The sequence below is a fragment of the Phascolarctos cinereus genome, unplaced genomic scaffold, assembly GCF_003287225.1.
Source record: "Phascolarctos cinereus isolate Bilbo 61053 unplaced genomic scaffold, phaCin_HiC Scaffold_4;HRSCAF=312, whole genome shotgun sequence".
Classification (NCBI taxonomy): domain Eukaryota; kingdom Metazoa; phylum Chordata; class Mammalia; order Diprotodontia; family Phascolarctidae; genus Phascolarctos; species Phascolarctos cinereus.
The window spans coordinates 726,148,100-726,169,066 of NW_027555847.1; the positions used below are offsets into that span (position 1 = coordinate 726,148,100).

General features: G+C 47.7%; 1 protein-coding gene and 1 pseudogene across 2 annotated transcripts in view; both read right to left on the reverse strand.

The window, feature by feature from the left end:
• Positions 1-3,556: 3,556 nt before the first annotated feature.
• The window catches only part of LOC110202566 (immunoglobulin lambda-1 light chain-like), a 157,132-nt pseudogene continuing 139,721 nt past the window's right edge, over positions 3,557-20,967 (reverse strand). Inside the window, exons 3-4 of the transcript XR_013486518.1 lie at positions 5,670-5,709; positions 3,557-3,982 (exon numbers count right to left, since the gene is read on the reverse strand). The product of XR_013486518.1 is annotated as an immunoglobulin lambda-1 light chain-like (transcript). The remainder of the gene's footprint in view (positions 3,983-5,669; positions 5,710-20,967) is intronic.
• The window catches only part of LOC110202564 (immunoglobulin lambda-1 light chain-like), a 53,718-nt gene continuing 43,451 nt past the window's right edge, over positions 10,701-20,967 (reverse strand). Inside the window, exons 3-4 of the mRNA XM_078154497.1 lie at positions 12,666-12,702; positions 10,701-11,128 (exon numbers count right to left, since the gene is read on the reverse strand). Coding sequence (XP_078010623.1) covers positions 10,809-11,128; positions 12,666-12,702 — 357 coding nt within the window. The 3' untranslated portion in view covers positions 10,701-10,808. The remainder of the gene's footprint in view (positions 11,129-12,665; positions 12,703-20,967) is intronic.

Below are 20,967 nucleotides of genomic sequence, written 5' to 3' on the forward strand. Positions count from 1 at the left end.
CCCATGTTCCCCTCTCTTCAGAGAGCAGGGGCAGATGCTCCTCCATGCTCGCCTGACCTCCCTCCCCCTCACCCCCATCACCCCCCCCCCCGGGAAGAGGGCTGGGAAACTGAGAATTCAGAGGAAGCCTATGTCCAGGGAGCTGGCTCTGCCCTGGAAGGCTGTGACCAGCCTCTGAATCCAGATTGGAAATATTCATTGAGGCACCTTGGGATTGATGATGGGCCCCCAGCCCAGCTCTCAGGACCATTCAAAGTTGGAGCTGATCTTCTCAGGGTTTCCCCACTACCTTTTCCTTCCATGATCTTATCTGATCCTCACAATGCCAGAGGGACATTGAGATGAAGAGCTTTTTCACTCCCTCCCCTCTTGCAGATGAAGCACCTAAGCCTAAGACAAGTTAGGAGACAGGTCTAAGGTCACACAGCTAGTTAATGGGAGAGGTGGGATCTGAGCCCAAGCTGGAGAAGGTAGGGAGAAGAAGGAGAAAGCAGCATTCTGGTCCCTGGGGGGCTGATGGTCTATTTAGGCAAGGTGAGACAAGACCTACACAGCAGGATAGTTTCTCAAGCCCTCTGGGAGGAGACGGTTGAGGAGATATTCTGAATGTATGAGATTTAGTGAGCAAATCCCAAGAGGGAGGCAGAGAGGAAATAAGTGACCTCTGGGATGGTCTGGGTGCTATGGTAGTTACTGAAGGCTCCTTGGAAGAGTCAGGACTGATTAGAGATTGAGAATGGATAAGATGCTGCTGGAAGGAGAGGAGAGAAGGGACCAAGCCAGAGCCAAGGTGGGAGGAGCATCCAGATTGTAGGAGGGACAGGGAAGTGCTGGAGACTGAGGACAGTGGAGGAGGCAGGAGCCTGAGTGGGACTGGGGAAGCCAGGCTTTCCCACCTGGTCCTGGAAGCAATGGAGAATTATGGAGTGTGGTTGAGTAGAGGATGGAGAGGTAGCTGATTTGGTAGAATGGGCACAAGATCTCAGTCTGAATCCCTGCCCTGTCACTAACCATCTGTTGAGTGCTTACTATGTGGTAGGCATTGTGCTAAGCACTCAGCAAATGCTTGGCAGGATGGAGCTCATCTTAACTGTCTGCAAAGCCCTTCCCTCCCAACAGCCCTGGCAGGTAGGGCACCTGAGGATTCTAGTGCCTGCTGTGCAGACAAGGGCAAGAGAAAAGCAAAGATAGTGGGGACTTAAGAGAAACAGAAGACATAAAGGAGAGCTGGCAGACACGGAAGATACAGAAGAAGAAAGCAAAAAAGCTCTTAACATCACTGATAACCATGATGGTGTGTTCACTGCCTGGAGCTAGACATCCTGGAGCAGTCAGTGAAGTGGGCCTTGGGAAGCACTGCTCACCATCAGGCCAGTGAAGGTCATGGAATCCCAGCTGAGCTATTAAAAACCCTAAATGATGAGACTGTTAAAGTGCTGCACTCACTAAGCCAACACATCTGGAAAACTCTACCCTGTAGACTGGGTTGGAAAGATGCATTTATGTCTTACTGGTAATGAAAGGCAATGTCAAAGAATGTTCACATTACTGAATGATTGGGCTCATTTCACAGGCCAGCAAGGTCATGCTCTAGATTCTGCCAAGCTGGACTTCAGCAATATGTCAACTGAGAATTACCAGAAGAGCAGGCTAGTTTTTGAAGAGTGGGAGAAGTAGAGGCTGAAGTGCCAAAATTTGTTGGATTGTGGAGAAAGTAAGAGCATTGGAGAAAAACATTTATATATAAAAACTGGACCATAAGGAAAGCTGAGTGCTGCAGAATTGTAGTTGTGAATGACAGTGTTGCAGAATATTTTGAGAGTCAATTGGATAGAAAGCAGATAAAATTAGTCAATACTGATAAGAAATGGATTCGGTCTATCCTTTGGAAGGTGAATTACTGAAACTGAAGCTCAAGTAATTTGGGCAGATAATGAGAAGACAGGATTCATTGGAAAAGACCCCGATATTGGGTAAGATCAAAGGCAAAAGGAGAAGGGGATGACAGAAGATGAGATGGATAGATGGTGTTATGGAAGCTTGGACAGACTTGGGGAGAAAGTGGAAGACAGAAGGCTCTGGCAGGTTATGGCCCATGGGATCATGAAGATTTGGACACAACTGACCAATAGCATAGAAGGTGAAATTTAATCTCAGGGAGGGCTCCCAGATCTCTCTGGCCCTCATTCCTTCTCTGAGCTCTAGACTTGCAGATTCTCAGTTCTGAAGAGCCCTCAGAGGCTTCTCATCCAGAGGATTCTTGGTGGAGAATTCTCACCACTGCCTTCCTGCCTGATGAAGGGTGCACTGAGCTTTGCAGGCTGATCTCCAAGGAAGGTTGTGCCACCATGGAGAGCTCCAGATGTTCACTAATTTCCCTCACAATGAGCCTCCATCTGTTTTCTTGCTCTGCTGCTTCTAATGCTGGGCTCTGGAGCCCGGCAGAACCAGCTTATTCCTTCATACTCTGATAGCCATTTAGATACTTGAAGAGAGTTCTAGTGTCCTTTACCCTGACCCTAGGTTTGTCCTCTTTACCCAGCAGAGGCCAAGTTTCTTTAAGATTCGGTAAGGCCACATCTTCCATTCCTTCACCATCCAGGTCCCTGTTCCTTTGAAACTCTTTTTCTTTTTAAATCAGTCTCTATTTTGCCAATATCCTTCCCAAATTATGGTATCTAGAAGTGGACCTCAGGGACTTGAGATGGCATGTGAACCGAACAGATGACAGTGGGCTTCGTAATGATAATGATAATGATAATGGTAGTGATAACAGCTAAGATTTCTAGACTGCCTACTATGTGCCAGGCTCTGTGCTAAGCACTTTAGAAGCATTATCTCGTTAAATCCTCACAACAGTTGTGGAAGGCAGGGGCTATGATTTTACCTATTCGGTATTTCAGCAAAATGTGGCTGAGTGGTTAAGTGACTTAGCCAGGGTCAAACAGCTAGTAAGTGTCTGAGGCTGGAAGCCTTCCTGACTGCAGGTCCAGCTGTAGAGCTAGAACGGACCTGAGAAGGTACCTCGTCTAAATTGCTCTCATTACAGATGCGGGCACTGCTTCCAGGGGAGGCTGTGACTTGGCTAAAGTCTCCCAGGTGGTAAGGACAAGGGCTCAATGTGAACCCACATCCTCTTCCTATGGAGCCAGTGTTCCCTGCCCTGTGGCCGTCTGATGTGTCAGGAGGAGGGTGTTCTGGTTTGTCCTCTAGGGCTCTGGAGTTCTCAGGATGGGAGGGGGTTTGTCCATCCCAGTGGGTGAAGCTGAAGTGGAGTGGTCCTGGGCTGCACTCTGATCCCTCTGTCCTGTTCCCTAGATGTAGGGCTACTCCTTGGACCGTCCTTCCTCATCCCTTGTTTCCCTTCCCACCTTGGGTGACGGGCATGATGGGACCCACTGCAGACCTTGGACTCTCGGGTGATTGACTTTCATGTTCCATCCATCCAGGGGCTTGGCCTGTACTGCCTTTTTGTCATGGGGGCTATCGGGGGCCAAATCTTGTGAGCCACATTCAAAGAGAGGGGAGATCAGACACAGAAGACTGGAGCCGCAACTGAATGTGAAAGGACAAGATGTTTATTGAAAGCGAGGAGAGGGGAGGATGAGCTGGGGAAGCCCCTGTGTGGGGAGAGAGGGAGGCGTGAGAGAGGGATGTGGTCCTCTAAGTGCACTGGTTGCGCGAGAGCTCCTTCTGGATGACCTTGCCATCGTGGGTAACCTTGCAGGTGAAGGTGTTGGCTGACAGCCACTGGTCAGCAGAGAGTGAGAGGTAACTGCTGGCTGAGTACTTGCTGTCACTCTGGCGGGACGGCTGGGAGGTCTCCACACCCTGGGACACGGGGGAGCCATCCTTGGTCCATGCCACCTCCACTGTTCTTGGGTAGAAGCCACTCAGCAGACACACGAGGGTGGCCTTCTTGGTGGCTAGCTCTTCTTGGGATGAGCAAAGGCATTAACGGTGGGGGCTACTGCGGGTTGACCTGGCAGTGTGGCAGAGAGGGGAAGAAGTCAGTCTTACACAGAGTGGAGGCACATTAACATTCCTACTTACAACCCCGTTCAATGCTCCTGTTCCTGCTGATAGTTTTTTCCATTTCTAATCGTTCCTGACCCCATGGAACCTGGGACTTCTGAGGTGTGCACCCTCTTCTCTCGCGTCTACACCCTCCTCTCTTCTTCTCTTTACCCTGATTGCTTTCCAATGCTCTGTTGTCTGATGTTGGGGAGACTCTCTGGAGGAGACAATGAATCAAATAAAAGTTTTGGGGAGCACAGATGACACCATGATTCCAAGATCCCTCCCTTCCTCATGTACAGGTCTTTCTGACATGCTAAGATTCTTTTTTTACTCTCTCTGAGTCTTACCCTGGCCAGCCAGGGCTCCCGCTCTCCAGGCTCCCCTGGCTACCCCCTGGACAGCCAGGATGCTTCATTTCGACCATTCCTCACACTTCATGAGGCTACTCTAGAAACCAGGCAACTCTTCTGCCTGACCATATTCTACCCTTTCCACTGCCTTTCCGTTATGTCTGAGCTCAAGAGAGCCTCAGTACATCTCTCCAAAGCATATTTCCCCACTCTCAGTTCCTGTACTTTTCTGGTAGTGTCTGTGGAGTCTGGTATGACTAGGGCCAGAGATGTAGAGCTACAAAGGGCCTGTAAGATCATTGAGTTGGACCACTTTATTTTATAGATGAGGGAACTACTGTCTGGAGAGATTAATTAACCTGCCCATATTCACTGAACCAAAGTATCAAAGGCAGATGCACAAATGGAGAGACATCGCCACTCCCCATGTTCGTATGGCGTATTTGTGCCAACCTGTGGTCGAGCCTTCCTAGTTCTTATTGGTCTGAGCAGACACGGTCAGACACACTGTACCTTGACCCCGACATAGTGATGCCACTTGTGTCCTCCTTCCAACCCCTCAATGAACCACAGGCAGAATTCCTAACTCAGTCTTCCTCATTCCAAGTCCAGAGCTGTAGTAACTCCCCTCCATTGCCTCTTTCTGCCTCTACCCCACTGTCGTTTTTGTCAAGCCTGACTTGGTCTCCATTGTCTGTCCCATCACCCTCTCCCATTCCCTTAGGAGGCCAAGACCAGAGGTCCCAGAGAGCTGCTGGTGAGGGAGCCAATGCTTTTGCTTCTGCTGCCCGTGGTCTGTCACTGCTCCTGCCCAAATCCCCCAGGTAGTCCTCACTTGGGCTTCCCACCCAGGCTGCCCAGCAGTCCAGGCTCCACCATCCACCCCTTGTGTGTCCTCTGGTTCCTCACTGGCACCCTGAAGTCCCCACATCTGAGGGAGCCCCAGTTCTCCTCATGGATTCCTAGTGTAAAGGGACTGAGTTTAGAGAGGGGAAGGAATGCTATTTGTCTGATTCCTCTGCTGGGTTCTGTCCTGCCTTACCCCCCAATCTTCTCCCTTGTCTCCAATGTGGGGACAATGGTTTTCTTAGAGTGTGTCCTGGGGATTAAGTCCCTTCCTTGCTGGGTCATCGTCCCCTCCATGGGCTGCTGTAGGTGGGACCACATTGGTCCCCACCTCCAGCCTCCTGACCCTAGGGAGACCCTCAGTTAAGTGGGTGATACCCAGTGAGAAAGAGTGTTATTTCCCAGCAAGACCCTGGATAGAAAGGAGGGACAGGGAGAACAAAGGCTACTTACCGATGACGGTCAGTTGGGTCCCACCGCCAAAAACAAACCACTGTGATTGAGAGTCGTACCAAAACTCTTTCTGCCTGCAGGTGCCCTTTGGCCCCTAAGGTCTGCTTGTTCTGGAAACCTGTCAGGCATGACAGGAGGGCATGGCTGAGAGCTGTTGGTGAAGGGGTTTGCAGGTGGGGTCCATCCCTGGAGGTAGGGGTAACTCCCAGTCACCTCTCCTGCCTCCAAGGCTGGGCTCCCCCAGGGCTGTGCTCAGGCTCATTGGAGAAAGTTTCTATTTGATGAGATCCTTCTTTTGAAGCTTTTCCTCCCTCCCCTCCAAGCAGGCTGATCTCATAGGTAACCCTCAAAAGCCTTCTGCTCAAGACATTTCTCTCACTCAGTGTATCTTCCTTATCTTTTCCCTGTTGATCCTTGTTGCACTGGTCCTTCAAGACCCAGATCAAATTCCTGAAGCCTTCCCAGGCCTGCTTAGCTCCCTTCTCTGGGAGGTGGCAAAGTGTTCTCTTTCAGATTTCTGGTTGTTAGGCGGCTAGCTAATCCTCTGTGGTGAAGATAATGCAGAGAGCCTCCCAACCAACTGGTCCCCTGTCTCCTTCCTTGACCTTTTCACAGCTGCTCTCATAGTCTTCAGAGATTCCCTGGAGTCCTGAAATCTCAGTCAGGGCTGACTGAGAGATTCCTCAAAGACCATCCAGCCCACCCCATTCCTGAATGAGAAGCACTTCTCCCAGCATTATCCCCAGCCAATGGTCCTCCAGTCTATGCTTGGAGACTGCCCAGTGAGGGGGAGCTCACTACCTCTCAAGGCAGCCCATTCAGCTTTAGGACAGTTCTCATGATTAGGAGCTGGCATCTTCCCCTTTGCAGCTTGGGTGATTCTGGTTCTGCTCTCTGGTACCAAGGAGAAAAAGACCAATCCCTCTCTCCCATGATGGTCCTTCAGATGTTTGATCCCAGCTCTGTGCCCCCTGAGAGTCTTTTTTTCTAGGCTAAGTATCCCCAGGTCCTCCAGGTGGTTCTCCAATGACATGGATTGGGGTCCTTCTCCTGGCTGGCTGCCCTGCTCTGGACGGTGTCCAGCTTAGCGATGTCCTTGTTGCACTGTAGTGCCCAGAATTGCACAGGGTCCTTCCTCTGGAGTCTGATGGGTTGAGAGAGTAGAATGTCTTCGTTCCTGCAAGCCCAAGATTGCATGAGCTTTCTTGGCTCTCACATCACACTGCTCACTGGTATCAAGCTTGGTTTCCTGCAACTCAGACTTCCCCCCCACTGAAATGCTGTCTTCTACCTGTTAACCTGCCCCTACCCCTCAAGGGTAAGGTTTTGTACTTTTGTCTACAAAATTCTTTCTCTTGGCCTTGGTTCAATGTTGCAGAGTTCTGACATCATTTGGGATCCTAGGTGTAGCATCTAGTGGTTTCCTTTCCCTCCCAGTGTTGTGCCTTGCTGAATCTCTTTGAGTGTCCCATGTTCATCGTTAGCCAAAGCAGGGACCCGTGAGGCACTGGACTGACATCTACTTTCCAAGTTGACATCAAACTGTTCTTAGGTATTCTAGGTATCTGGTCATCACCCAGTCTGAATCCCCTCACTTCCATTGCTCTCTAGCCCAAATCCCTTCATCTTGGCCATAAGAATAGAGGGAGAGACTTTGTGAAATGTTTTCTAAGATGAATCAATCAGTGAACAAGCATGTATTATACATACTATGTGCCTGGCTCTTTGCTAAGCACTGGGGATGCAAAGAAAGAGGGAAATCAGTGCCTGTGCTGAAGGAGCACCCATTCGAAGGTTGATGATGTCAAAATATTTTGGAGACACTCTGTTTCCCAGAGTTACGGCCCAGCAAGCAGGCTGTGCCCTGAGCTTGGCCTTACAATGGTCCTTTGCAGCTCTGGATGATCTCACCTTCCAGCTAATTGTATTCCTGTTACTAGCACCAGGTGTTCACTGAAGGATTTCTGATTTTAGCTCCCCCCTATTTCCTGGTGACCTGAGAATCAACACCTATCATACCTTTCTCTGATCTGTTCATAATCCATGTTCCCTGCAGTTCTCTTCCTGTCAAAGAACTCTGATCCTGTACCCCGCAGAGTCATCATGACCCCCAAGGCTTGAGACAGTCCACGTAGGAGCTGTTCTTTCAGGATCGGGAATGGCAGGCATGCACTTGCCATGAGAGCAGCCACTGAAGACCTAGGCATGATTTTGTCATATTCTGTGCCCCCAGCCCAAGGATGTTTGGTTCCAAGAAAAGCACCTGAGTCAGGGAGTGGCATCTCTGATCGTATCCAGCAGCTATGTCATAGGAATCTGCGATTCCAGGAATCCAGATGGGATTTTGCCAACTCAGCTTCAATACCATGAGAGCTTGTGTTCAGGGAAGCTAGCCTGTTGGAAGTCAGGACGATGCTGGTTTGGTACTTTCACGTAGTAGGACTAAAGCCATGTAGGTACTGAACTAGACTTTGAACCCAATATCTCATCACCACCTCCCCCCACCAGGGCCTTGAGCAAATGTCTGTGTGTTTGTTTCTAGATATTGCTTCAAAGCAAATATCTCTTTGTTAAAACAACTCTGATGTTAAATGAAAGTGGGGTGCTAATCACTAGGCCCCTGAAATGGGGGCTGACAGTCAGGGGCAGAGGAAAGTGACCCTGTAGTGTCTTCAGGGCAGAGCAGAATCCTGAGAGGGCCTGGCCCTGAGAGCAGGGTCAGAGTTCCCCATGTTCCCCCCTGCCCTGCTTCTTTAGTCATCCTGCCCCCCAAAGGCAGCGAGTTTCTCTGCCATGGTCTTTGGGGAAGCCACATTGGATCTTTGTGATACAGCTTCCTTTCCTGGCTGGTTAGTGACCGTACCTCTTACAATAGGTTATGAGATTTCCCCAGGAATCACAGTTTTTTTCTCCTTTCTACTGTCCCCTGAATTTCTTAATGTTCACAGAAGTAGAAGTTTGTTTTTCTTTCACTTTAATTTTGTACTTAACTCCTTGAGTTTTAATTTCAATTGTGATTAATGAAAATTTTGCTATTGAAGGTAAAAATTCCTGGGTCAGTGATTTGTTCTGAGCTTTGATTTCAGGAATAGTTGTACGAATTGTCACAAAGTCAAGAATAGAAAATGGCATGTGTGACAGTCTGGAACTGCGAAGGTGGGTTTTGAGCAGGGGAACATTGTGAGGACAGCTTAGGACACAGCCTAGATTGAATCCTCCTGACTTTATTTCCCCATTGTGTCATTTCCTTTCTGGAAAAGGAAAATTGCCACCTGGTTAATCCTGTGCCTTGCTTTAACACTCTGTAGCTATATGATTGGCTGTCAGATGTGACTGATGCCTGGAATCAAGCAGAATTAAGGGAATTTCCCCCCTGATATATGGTTACTATGTTCCTCTTTTTCCTTTCATAGCAAATTTCTTTAATCAAGAAATGTTTTAGAATCATGTTTCCAATGAACGTTCCTCATTGGCCTTCGAGAGTCGTTGTGACCTTTTTGGCTGAAAGGAGGGAATGAAAAAGAAATTACAATATTCACATTAATCAGTATGATATCTATCTATCTATCTATCTATCTACCTATCTATCTATCTATCTATAGATATATAGATATAGATATAGATATAGATATAGATATGGATATAATGAATATAGCAATAATTTCATTTTCTCCAGAGCTGCCTCTCTGGCTAGAGGTTCAGAGCTCATAATGCAGGGTAAACTGATCACTCAAAGCTGTGCCAATGCTCACAATCCGCTTGAACTTCAGTGAAGCGAATCAAAGACTGTACAACCTGTTCCTGTCACAGACCTTTGGTTCTGTACTTTAGGGGAGGTGGTCATGACCCCTAAAGACCCCCAAAAGTGTGTTGTGGGGTCGGGGGTTTCTGATTGTTTGTAATCCATCTTCCTGGTGAGTTTAGTATATAACTTGTTTGTAAGTTAAGTATACAAGCCTTGCTTTTACTTCAGCTAAGGGAACATTCCTCACTCTGAAACTGATTGTTTTAACTACTTGATTAGTGGCATTCCCACCTCTAGGCCAGCTTTGTGGGGCTCTGAGCATTCTCAGGTTAGGAAAAATCCTGTTCCCAAGTCCACAGTCAAGGTCACATCTTCATCTCCTGCATGTTACCAAGTAAGTGGCCATGCTTCCAATCAGCCAGGTCCACAGCCTAGGTCCCATCTTGGCCTCCTGCTCAGTGTCACTCTGCCCACCTGTTCAGCCCCCTCCAGATCTTGTCCTCTGCCTTCACACCTTCCCTCACATAGGCTTGTTTTCTTCCACTCACACTTTCTTGCCCTGGGTCACTCCCTCAGCAGCCCAGGTCCGGCTCATGGCAGTCACATTCTCATGGGTCTCCTCACCTCCAGTGTTGTCCCGCTGCAATCTGTCCTCCACGCAGCTCAGATTTCTGTACGTCATTAGGGTTTGCAAAGCCCTTTCCATTTGCCATATCATTTAATCTTCACAATAGCTCTGGGAGATAGGTGCTATTAGTAAAAATAAAAACAAATTATAATAAAAATAATCTTCATATAACAGTTTAAGTTTTGCAAAGTGCCTTACAGATATTATCAAATTGTTTACTGCCAACAACGCAGGAAGGCAGATGGGGTCATTCTCCCCATTTTCCAGATAAGGAAAGTGAGGCTGAAGGAGGAATAGTGACCTGCTCACTTCAGGGGGCACAGATAGGAAGCCTCTGAGGCTGGATGTGAGCTCAGGTCGCCCTGACTGCAGGCATAGCGCTCCATCACTGACCTCCTATGTTCCCATCCTGCTCCTCTTCCTCCATCCCGAGAGCCATCCCTTTGACCAAAACCAGTTTCAGATACCCCTCATGTTTCAGAAGGGAGAGACAGGCTCTGGCAAGAAGCAAATATGTGGGCTGGAAGTGATCTTTCATCTCCCATCCAGCCAGGGGCTTAGCCTGTGGTGCCTTTTTGGCATGAAGGTTGTCAGGGACCCAATAGTGTGAGTTGCACTAAAGGGAGGGGAGATCAGACACAGAAGGCTGGAGAGGAAATTGAATGATAAAGGACAAGATCTTTATTGGAAGAGGGTAGGGGGAGGATGAGCTGGGGAAGCCTATGTGTGGGGATAGAGGGAGGGGTGCAGGAAGGATTGTGGGCATCTAGGTGCTCTGGCTTGAGGAGATCTCCTTCTGGATGACCTTGCCATCCTGCGTGACCTTGCAGGTGAAGGTGCTGGCTGACAGCCACTGGTCAGCAGAGAGTGAGAGGTAACTGCTGGCTGAGTACTTGCTGTCACTCTGGCGGAATGGCGGGGTGGTCTCCACACCCTGAGATACGGGGGAGCCATCCTTGGTCCATGCCACCTCCACTGTTCTTGGGTAGAAGCCACTCAGCAGACACACGAGGGTGGCCCTATTGGTGGCTAGCTCTTCTTGGGTTGGAGGAAAGACATTGATGATGGGGGCCACCGTGGGCTGATCTAGGTGGAGTGATGAAAGAGGAGGAGAGATTAGTCAGAGAAGAGCAAAAGGTCAGAGACTGAGGGAGAACCTTGGGGCCCCCAGACCTGTGTGTGCCATCCAGATTCTACCAGAGCCTTGGGTCTGGAATGTTCTTGGTGGAAGGAGCTAGCCCTGGAACAGGATTAGAAGGCTCTTTTCTCCTACTGCTCTACCCACTGTACAGATGAGGAACCTGAGTCCCTGAGAGTGGAAATGAGTTTCCAAAAGTCCCACCCATAGTAAGAAGTAGAGCTAAGATTTGAACCACTGGTCCCGATCCCCAGAAATGGGCTCATTTTTTATGTGACTTGGCTTGTTGTGTTGCCTTTGTCCTGAATTTCTGGGCACTATGCGTTCCCCTTTCTCCTCTATGGCCTTCCATTTCTTCACCTGCTTGTTAGGTATGTTACCCTGATCTCTAAACTCACCTTCCCAGCCTGACCTTCGTTACTCTGAGAAGCCTGATTCTGCTCAGGCTTCCTCTTACACACTGTCCAAGTAGACCCTAGAGTGTCCTGCTGGACATGCCAGTGGATTGCCAGGACCCTCCCCCCAATGCCCTGCTTCCCCACCCCCCAGCGTTATTCTCCTTTCTGTCCTGGGGGATGGAGAGGTCTGCCTGTCTCTCCTGAGGAGTCCCTTTGGATTGAGCAATCAGGGCCCGAGTCCTGGGGAGTCAGGTTGTCTTTGGAGATTTATCCGTTGTGGAGACAGTCCCTGGGGGTCAACTGGTCTGCTCTGAGGAAGTGTGTATGTGTGTGTGTGTGTGTGTGTGTGTGTGTGTGTGTGTGTGTGTGTATGTGTTTGGGGCATCTATGCTGGGCATTTGGTGTGATGTGGAGTTAGCATGTCCTGGGCAGTGTCTGGCTCAGAGTTTCTATCTTTGTTATTCCCATCTTTTCCAGGGAGTGTGTCTTTGGCCAAGATCCCCCCATTTGTCCTGGTCTATGTTCTCCACCCCTGCTCTCCTGTGTGGCCAGATCCCTCGTCTTCTGGGATGACCCCTCCTTTTTTCCCCTGAAGGGTCCCGGGAAGGTCTGAGAGGCCGAGGTCATCCTTCTGACCAGCAAACCTCTCTGCCCCCTGCCAACTCCTCCTGAAGGAACTACCAATTCCCTAGAAGAAGCCCAGATTTGGCCATCATCCTGCAGGTCCACTGTTTCCTGCCTCAGTGGTCCCTTCAGCCCTGCCCAATCCTGAAATGTGAGGTGTCCATATTCCCTAAGGTTGTTCATTAAACCCAAAGAGGGGAGTGAGAGAGAGCTAGGCTGGGAAAGAGTCCAGGCTACTTCCATAGACCATGCAAGCCCCTGGTGTAGCACTCTGAGAAGAGTGCTCTCCCAAAGAAGAGGATAGCAAGGGCAGAGGTCAGGCAGCTGGAGAGATGGTGAATGTGTAGCAGGAGCTGGCAAGGGGGACCCCAATTAGGAGCTCCCAGCAAGCAGAGGAAGTGAGGAGAGATTTTCCCAGAGCCCCCAGCATCCCAGGAAGGGAGAGCAAAAAGCAGTGACTCACCAAGCACGGTCAGCTCGGTCCCTCCGCCGAACACCCAACACAGTGGCACAGACCTGCACAAAAACCTCCCAGTGATTTGTCTCAGAGCCCACCCCCCTTTCCTCTCTGTGCAGCTGTGAGAGAGGAACACTGGCCCCTCCACCTGGTGCACCACAGAGTAGAGGCCCTTTTTCACTTCACCAGAGAGCTGGGCCAGGTGTCCTCCAATTCCTATCCCAGTGAACATTTGGCCCACAGTGAAGAGTTGAGAGAAAATCCATCATCTGAGAAGACTTGAGTTCCTGCTGCAGGGTCTTATACAGGAATTCCATGAGGCATTAGTAAGGAGCACCTCATGGAGAGCTGGGCTTTTAGGTCCTTTTCCCAGATCAGCCCCTGCAGCCTGTCTCCTTAGGATCTCAAAGCACTGAACATATAGCACTGAATTCTTGCTGCCAGCTCTTGGGACCCATACCTCCTGGGGCTGAGAAACCTGGTGTAGAGGGCTAGAGGCAGAGGAGACTAAAGTTCAGAGCCCCATGGGTTGTAAAGGCATCCCTTTTCCCCTCTTCTCCCTTCCCCTATCACAAACGATGTGGGGCCATATCCTCTGGGCCACTGGTGGGATTGACTCCCTGATCCAGATGCAGAGTTTTCTAGAATTCTTGGGAGAAGAGGGACTTGAATGGGGCCTTGTCCCTCCCTGCCCCTAAGATAGAGCAATCCCTGGCTCCACCCTTTCCTTGAGTGTTGGTGTGGTCCTTACGTGGGAGGGTGTCAGGGCTGCTTAAGTGAGGCAGGGAAAGCCATTTACCAGTCCTGAAGGCTGGGTCTGAGACCAGCTTTTGTTTTGGAGGGCTTTCCTACCTCTAATGTGGGCATCCCGACGGGAATAAAGAGTCAGTCAGAAGCTTGAGCCCCATGGCCCTCTTGTTTGTGAGCCATGGCCAGCAGCAAGGCCTCAGAATTCACCCAATCAATATAGCAGTCACTCATGAACCATTTATTAAGTGCCTACCATGTGCTAGGCATCGTGCTAAGCACTCAGCAAATGCTTGTCAGGATGGAGCTCATCTTAACTGTCTGCAAAGCTCTTCCCTCCCAACAGCCCTGGCAGGTAGTGCACCTGAGGATTCTAATGCCTGCTGTGGAGATGAGGAGAGGGCAAGAGAAAAGCAGAGATAGTGGGCACCTAAGAGAAACAGAAGACATTGAGGAGACCTGGCCGATACAGAAGATACAGAAGAAGAAGGCAAGAAAGCTCTTAACATCGCTGATAACCGTGATGGTGTGTTCACTGCCTGGAGCTAGACATCCTGGAGCAGTCAGTGAAGTGGGCCTTGGGAAGCACTGCTCACCATGAGGCCAGTGGAGGTGATGGAATCCCAGCTGAGCTATTAAAAACCCTGAATGATGAGGCTGTTAAAGTGCTGCACTCACTAAGCCAACACATCTGGAAAACTCTACCCTGTAGACTGGGTTGGAAAGATGTGGTTATGTCTTAGTGGTAATGAGGGCAGTGCCAAAGAATGTTCACATTACTGAATGATTGGGCTCATTTCACAGGCCAGCAAGGTCATGCTCAAGATCCTGCCACGCTGGACTTCAGCAATATGTGAACCAAGAATTATCAGAAGAGCAGGCTAGTTTTTGAAGAGTGGGAGAACTAGAGGCTGAATTGTAAAATTTGTTGGATTGTGGAGAAAGTAAGAGTATTGGAGAAAAACATTTATACATAAAAACTGCACCATAAGCAAAGCCGAGTGCTGCAGAATTGTAGTTGTGAATGCTAGTGTTGCAGAAGATTTTGAGAGTCATTTGGATAGAAAGCAGATAAAATCAATGAATACTGATAAGAAATGGATTCGGTCTATCCTTTGGAAGGTGAATTACTGAAACTGAAGCTCAAGTAATTTGGGCAGATAATGAGAAGACAGGATTCATTGGAAAAGTCCCTGATATTGGGTAAGATCAAAGGCAACAGGAGAAGGGGATGACAGAGGATGACATGGATAGATGGTATTATGGAAGCTTGGACAGACTTGGGGAGAAAGTGGAAGACAGAAGGCTCTGGCAGGTTATGGTCCATGGGGTCATGAAGATATGGATACAACTGACCAATAGCATAGAAGGTGAAATTTAATCTCAGGGAGGGCTCCCAGATCTCTCTGGCCCTCATTCCTTCTCTGAGCTCTAGACTTGCAGATTCTCAGTTCTGAAGAGCCCTCAGAGGCTTCTCATCCAGAGGATTCTTGGTGGAGAATTCTCACCACTGCCTTCCTGCCTGATGAAGGGTGCACTGAGCTCTGCAGGCTGATCTCCAGGGAAGGCTGTGCCACCATGGAGAGCTCCAGATGTTCACTAATTTCCCTCACAATGAGCCTCCATCTGTTTCTTTGCTCTGCTCTTGTAATGCTGGGCTCTGGAGCCCGGCAGAACCAGCCTCCTTCTTTCATCTTGTGATAGCCATTTAGATACTGGAAGAAAGCTTTGGTGTCCCTTTCCCTGATCCTAGGTTTGTCCTCTTTAGCCAGTAGAGGCTGAGTTTCTTTAAGTGATTCTGTAAGGCCCCATCTCCCATGCTTACACCAGCCAGGTCTCCCTTCCTTGGACAATCTTTTTTCTCTTTTTAAAATCAGCATCTATTTTGCCAATGTCCTTCCCAAATTATGGTGTCCAGAAGTGGCCCTCATGGACTTGAGATGGCATGTGAACCGAACAGAGGACAATGAGATTGGCCCTTTTCATGCTCTGGATACTATGATCTGAGTGCAGCCTGGCCCCTGAATTGTCCTCACTCTGTTTTGTCTGTTTACTTCATCTGATACTCTACACAGGTGTCTTCTTTGGACAGTAACTAGGCCATATCCATAATCCTTCATATTTAGGTAGGGCCCAGGAGGAGCAAAGGAACCCAACCTATATACCTATGTTATGAATGGAGGCCTCAGGCTAAGAAAGTGGGAGAGAGACAGAGACAGAGAAAGACATAGACAGAGACAGAGAGAGACAGAGTTAGAGACAGAGACACAGTGACAGAGAGAAAGATAGAGAGAGACAGAGACAGACAGAGGGAGAAACAGGAAAGAGATACCTCATTAAGGAAGGGAGTGGAGTAGGTGCTCTTTTACCTAGGAAACTTGATGGTCATGACAGGAGGACATGGCTGAGAGCTGGCTGTGATGGGATTACAGGTGGATCCCAGGGGCAGCTCCACATCAACTCTACTGCCTCCAAGACTGGTCTCATCCCAGAGTTGTGCTCAGGGCTATTGGAGACAGTGCCTACTGAATGAGATCCTTTTTTTTTAAACTTTTTAAAAACTTTTTAAAAAATTTATTCATTTTTAGTTTTCAACATTCACTTCCACAAGATTTTGAGTTCCAAATTTTCTCCCCATCTCACCCCCCCCACCCCAAGGTGGCATGCATTCTGAATACCCCTTTCCCTAGTCTGCCCTCTGTTCTGTCTCTCTCTCCCTTCTCTTATCTCCTTCTCCTTCTATTTTCCAGGAAAGATTTCTGTACCCCATTTCCTATATTTCTTATTTTCCAGTTGAATGTGAAACCATTTTTTTTAACATGTGTTTTCAAAACTTTGAGTTCCAAATTTTCCCCCTTCCTCCCTCCCCACTCACTTCTTTGAAAAGGCAAGCAACTCTTTATGGGTTATACATGTGGAGTTATGCAAAACACTTCCATAGTAGTCATCTTGTGAAAAACTAACTCTATTTCCCTTAATCCTATTCCAACCCCCATTTATTCTATTCTTTCTTTTAACCCTGTTCCTCTTCAGAAGTGTTTGCTTCTGATTTCCCCCTCCCCCAATCTGCCCTCTCCTCTATCGTTTCCCTGCTGTCTTGTCCCCTTCCCCCCTCCCCCCCATTTTCCTGTAGGGTAAGATTGATTTACATACCCAGTTGAGTGTGTATGTTATTCTCTCCTTAAGCCAAATCTGATGAGAAAAAGATTCACTCATTCCCTCTCACCTTCCCTGGTTTCCCTTCCACTGTAAGGCCTTTTCTTTCTTTTTTTTTTTGTGAGATAATTTACCCATTCTACCTCTCCTTTCTCTTCTCCAATATAATCCTCTCTCACCCTTAATTTTATTCTCCAGATATGACCCTTCATCTTCAACTCACCCTGTGCCATCTATCTTCTATCTATCTATCTATCATCTATCTATCTATCTATCTATCTATCTATCTATTATCTATCTACCATACATACATATAATTTTTTCCTCCAACTACCCTAATACTGACAAAGGTCTCATGAGTTATAAATATCATCTTTCCATGCAGGAATGTAAACAGTTCAACCTTAATAAATCTCTTATGATTTCTCTTTCCTGTTTACTTCTTCATGTTCCACTTGAGTCTTGTGTTTGAAAGTCAAATTTTCTATTCAGCTCTGGTCTTTTCATCAAGAATGCTTGAAAGTCCTCTATTTCACTGAATGACCATTTTTTCCCCTGAAGGATTATACTCAGTTTTGCTGGGTAGGTGATTCTTGGTTGTAATCCTATCTCCTTTGCCCTCCAATATATTATATTCCATGCCTGTGGTCCTTAATGTAGAAGCTGCTAAATCTTGTGTTATCCTGATTGTGTTTCCACAACTTGAATTGTTTCTTTCTGGCTGCTTGTAATATTTTCTCCTTGACCTGGGAACTCTGGAATTTGGCTACAATATTCCTAGGAGTTTTCCTTTGGGGATCTCTTTCAGGAGGAGATTGTGGATTCTTTCAATTTCTATTTTGCCCTCTGGTTCTAAATATCAGGGCAGTTTTCCTTGATAATTTCTTGAAAGATGATGTCTAGGCTCTTTTTTTGATCATGGCTTTCAGATAGTCCAATAATTTTTAAATTCTCTCTCCTGGATCTATTTTCCAGGTCAGTTGTTTTTCCAATGAGATATTTCACATTTTTCTAATTTTTCATTCTTTTGGATTTATTTTACAGTGTCTTGATTTCTCATAAAGTCACTAGCTTCCAATTGCTCTATTCTAATTTTTAAGGAAGTATTTTCTTCAGTAAGCTTTTGGGTTTCCTTTTCCATTTGGCCAGTTTTGCTTTTTAGGGCATTCTTTCCTCATTGGCTTTTTGGACCTCTTTTGCCATTTGGGTTAGGCTCTTTTTTAAGGTGCTATTTTCTTCAGTATTTTTTGGGGGTCTCCTTTAGCAAGCTGTTAAGTTGTTTTTCATGGTTTTCCTGCATCATTCTCATTTCTCTTCTCAGTTTTTCCTCTGCTTCTCTTACTTGCTTCTCAAAATCCTTTTTGAGCTCTTCCAAGGCCTGGGACTGATTCATATTTTTCTTGGAGGCTTTGGATGTAGGAGCTCTGACTTTGTTGTCTTCTTCTGGTTGTATGTTTTGATCTTCTGTTACCAAAAAAAGATTCTATGGTCTGACTTTTTTTTTTGCGAGGTATGGCCATGATCCTAGCCAATTACTTGAGCTATAAACTCTTTGTTAAAGTAGAGGTCTGCTTCCAGTGTGGAGAATGTACTCTCCCAAGCTTCAGGGGTTTGTAAAGCTGTTTTCAGTGATACTTCTAGAGACTTGTAAATTTTCAGTTCTTCCAGGGTGGTATGATAAGGGGTGAGGTGCTTCCTCCTTTCCTGGCCCGTGCTCTGGTCTATGAGTGACCACAAACACTCGTTTCTGTCCTGGAACTGTGAGGAGGATTTCCTTCCACAGCCACTGCAAGCTCCACCCCACCAGTGCTCCTCCTCTCCCCAGGACTGCCACCCAGAACTGTGACCCAGATCCGTGCATGGGCAAAGCAGAAGAATCCTGTACCAGCAGAGTGATCCCTGCAATCCCTCTTTGATCAGCCACCTGATTCCCCCTCAGTCTGTGGGATGGAAGCTCTGGAAGCAGCAGCCACACTGGGGCCAAGCTTGGAGACTGGAGCTGAAACCACCGTGCTTCTTTCTCTCACCACAGAAACAGACTTCCCCACTGACCTTCTAAGTTGTCTTTGGCATTTGTGGGTTGAGAGGTCTGGAAACCACCACAGCTGCCTGCGATTCAGTCCTCTGAGGCCTGCTTCAGGTTCTCTGTGGCCTGCGAGCCCATACCAAACTGTGCTCCTTTCACTGCCCAGCGTGATATACCTTTCCGATCAACCATCCAGGTTGTCTTGGGCTTTGTTTCACTCTGTCTTTTGTGGGTTCTGCTGCTTTAGAATTTGTTTAGAGCCATTTTTTACAGGTATTTGGAGGGGTTTGGGGAACAGCTCAAGCAAGTCACTGCTTTCATTTCATCATCTTGGCTCTGCCCCCACCCGAGATCCTTCTTTTGAAGCTTTTCCTCCCTCCTCCCAAGTAGGCTGATTTCATAGCTGGCCCTCAAAAGCATCTTTGTCCAAGGCATTTCTCCCATCTAGCCTGTCTTCCCATTCTTTTCTCTGTTTATCCTTGTTGCACTGGTCCTTCAAGACCCAGATCAAATTCCTGAAGCCTTCCCAGTCTTGCTTAGCTCCCTCAGTCAGAGCTGACTGAGAGGTTCCTGAAAGACTATCCAGTCTACCCCATACCTGAATGAGAAGCAGCCCCCAACATTATCCCCAGCGAGTGCTCATCCAATCTGTGCTTGGAGCCTGCCCAGTGAGGGGGAGCTCACTACCTCTCAAGGCAGCCCATTCAGATTCAGCTTTAGGACGCTTCTCATCATTAGGAGCTGGCATCTTCCCCTTTGCAGCCTGAGTGATCCTGGTTCTGCTCTCTGGTATCAAAGAGAACAAGGCTAATCCCTCTCTCCCGTGATGGTCATTCAGATGCTTGAACCCAGTTCTGCGCCTCCTGAGACTCTCTTTTCTAGGCTAAGTATCCCCAGGTCCTCCAAGTGATTCTCCAGTGACATGGATTGGGGTCCTTCTCCAAGCTGGCTGCCCTACTCTGGACACTGTCCAGCTTAGCGATGCCCTTGTTACACTGTAGTGCCTAGAAATGCACAGGGTCCTTCCATTGGAATCTGATTGGGTGAGAGAGTAGAATGTCTTCATTTCTGTAGGCCCAAGATTGCATGAGCTTTCTTGGCTCTCACATCACATTGCTCAGTCGGATTGAGCTTGCTTTGCTTCAACTCAGACTTTCCCCCAACTAAAATGGTGTCTTTTACCTGTTAACCTGTCCCCCCCTCAACTATGAGATTTTGTACTTATGTCTATGAAATTCTTTCTCTTGACCTTGGTTCAATGTTCTAGACTCGTGACATCATTTGGTCTAGCACCTAGTGGGTTCCTTCTTCTCCCAGTTTTGTATCTTGCTCATTCTCGATGAATGTCTCCACCATTAGCCAAAGCAGGGACCCCTGGGGCACTGGACCGAAGCCCACTTTCCAAATTGATATCAAAGTGTTTTTAGCTATTCTAGGTATCTGGTTATTCATCCAGTGTCAAACCTGCTTATATTGCTGTTTATTCTGCATCTCTTTATCTTGGCCAGAAGATTAGAGGGACTTTGTCAAATGTTTTTCTAAGATGAATAGGCCAATTAAGAAGCATGTATTAGGCATGCTTTGTGCCTGGCTCTATGCTAAGCACTGGGGATACAAAGAAATGAGGGAATCAGTGCCTATGGGGAAGGAGCTCACACTCCAGGGTGAAATACAACATATCCATAAGTTAATAAATACAAGATAAATTAATAGATTTGGTGGCTGTCTGGAGGATAGGTTAGAGCAGAGAGTGAGAGCTGGACTTCTATTCTGACTTGTACATCCTTCTCCTTGTACTGAGGGAGGCATGGGCATTCTGCATTGACCTATCATGTGCTTGGGAGCAGCTTTTTCCCACTGGCTTTGGAGCCAGAACTCTTGGTGATGTTAAGCTGTCCTGACTCATCCATCCTGGGTGCTTTTATCATATTAGTGTTTAAGGGTGAAGGATTCTTTCACTGACACCATGCAGGAGAAGGTCACATTCTGTGCCCCCAACCCAAGGATATGTGGTTCCAAGAAAAGCACCTGAGTCAGGGAGTGGTGTCCTTGATCTGACCCAGCAGCTAAGTCATAGGAATCTGGGATTCTGGGAATCCAGATGGGATTTAGCCAGCTCAGCTTCAATGCCATGAGAGCTTGGGTTCAGGGAAGCTAGACTGCTGGAAGTCAGGACCATGCTGGTTTGGTACTTTCACATAGTGGGACTAAAGCCATGTAGGTACTGAACTAGACTTTGAACCCAATATCTCATCACCCCTCTCCTCCCACCAGGGCCTTGTGCAAATGTCTGTGTGTTTGTTTCTAGATATCGCTTTAAAGCAAATATCTCTTTGTAAAAACAAATGTGAAGTGAAATGGAAGTGGGGTGCTAATCAC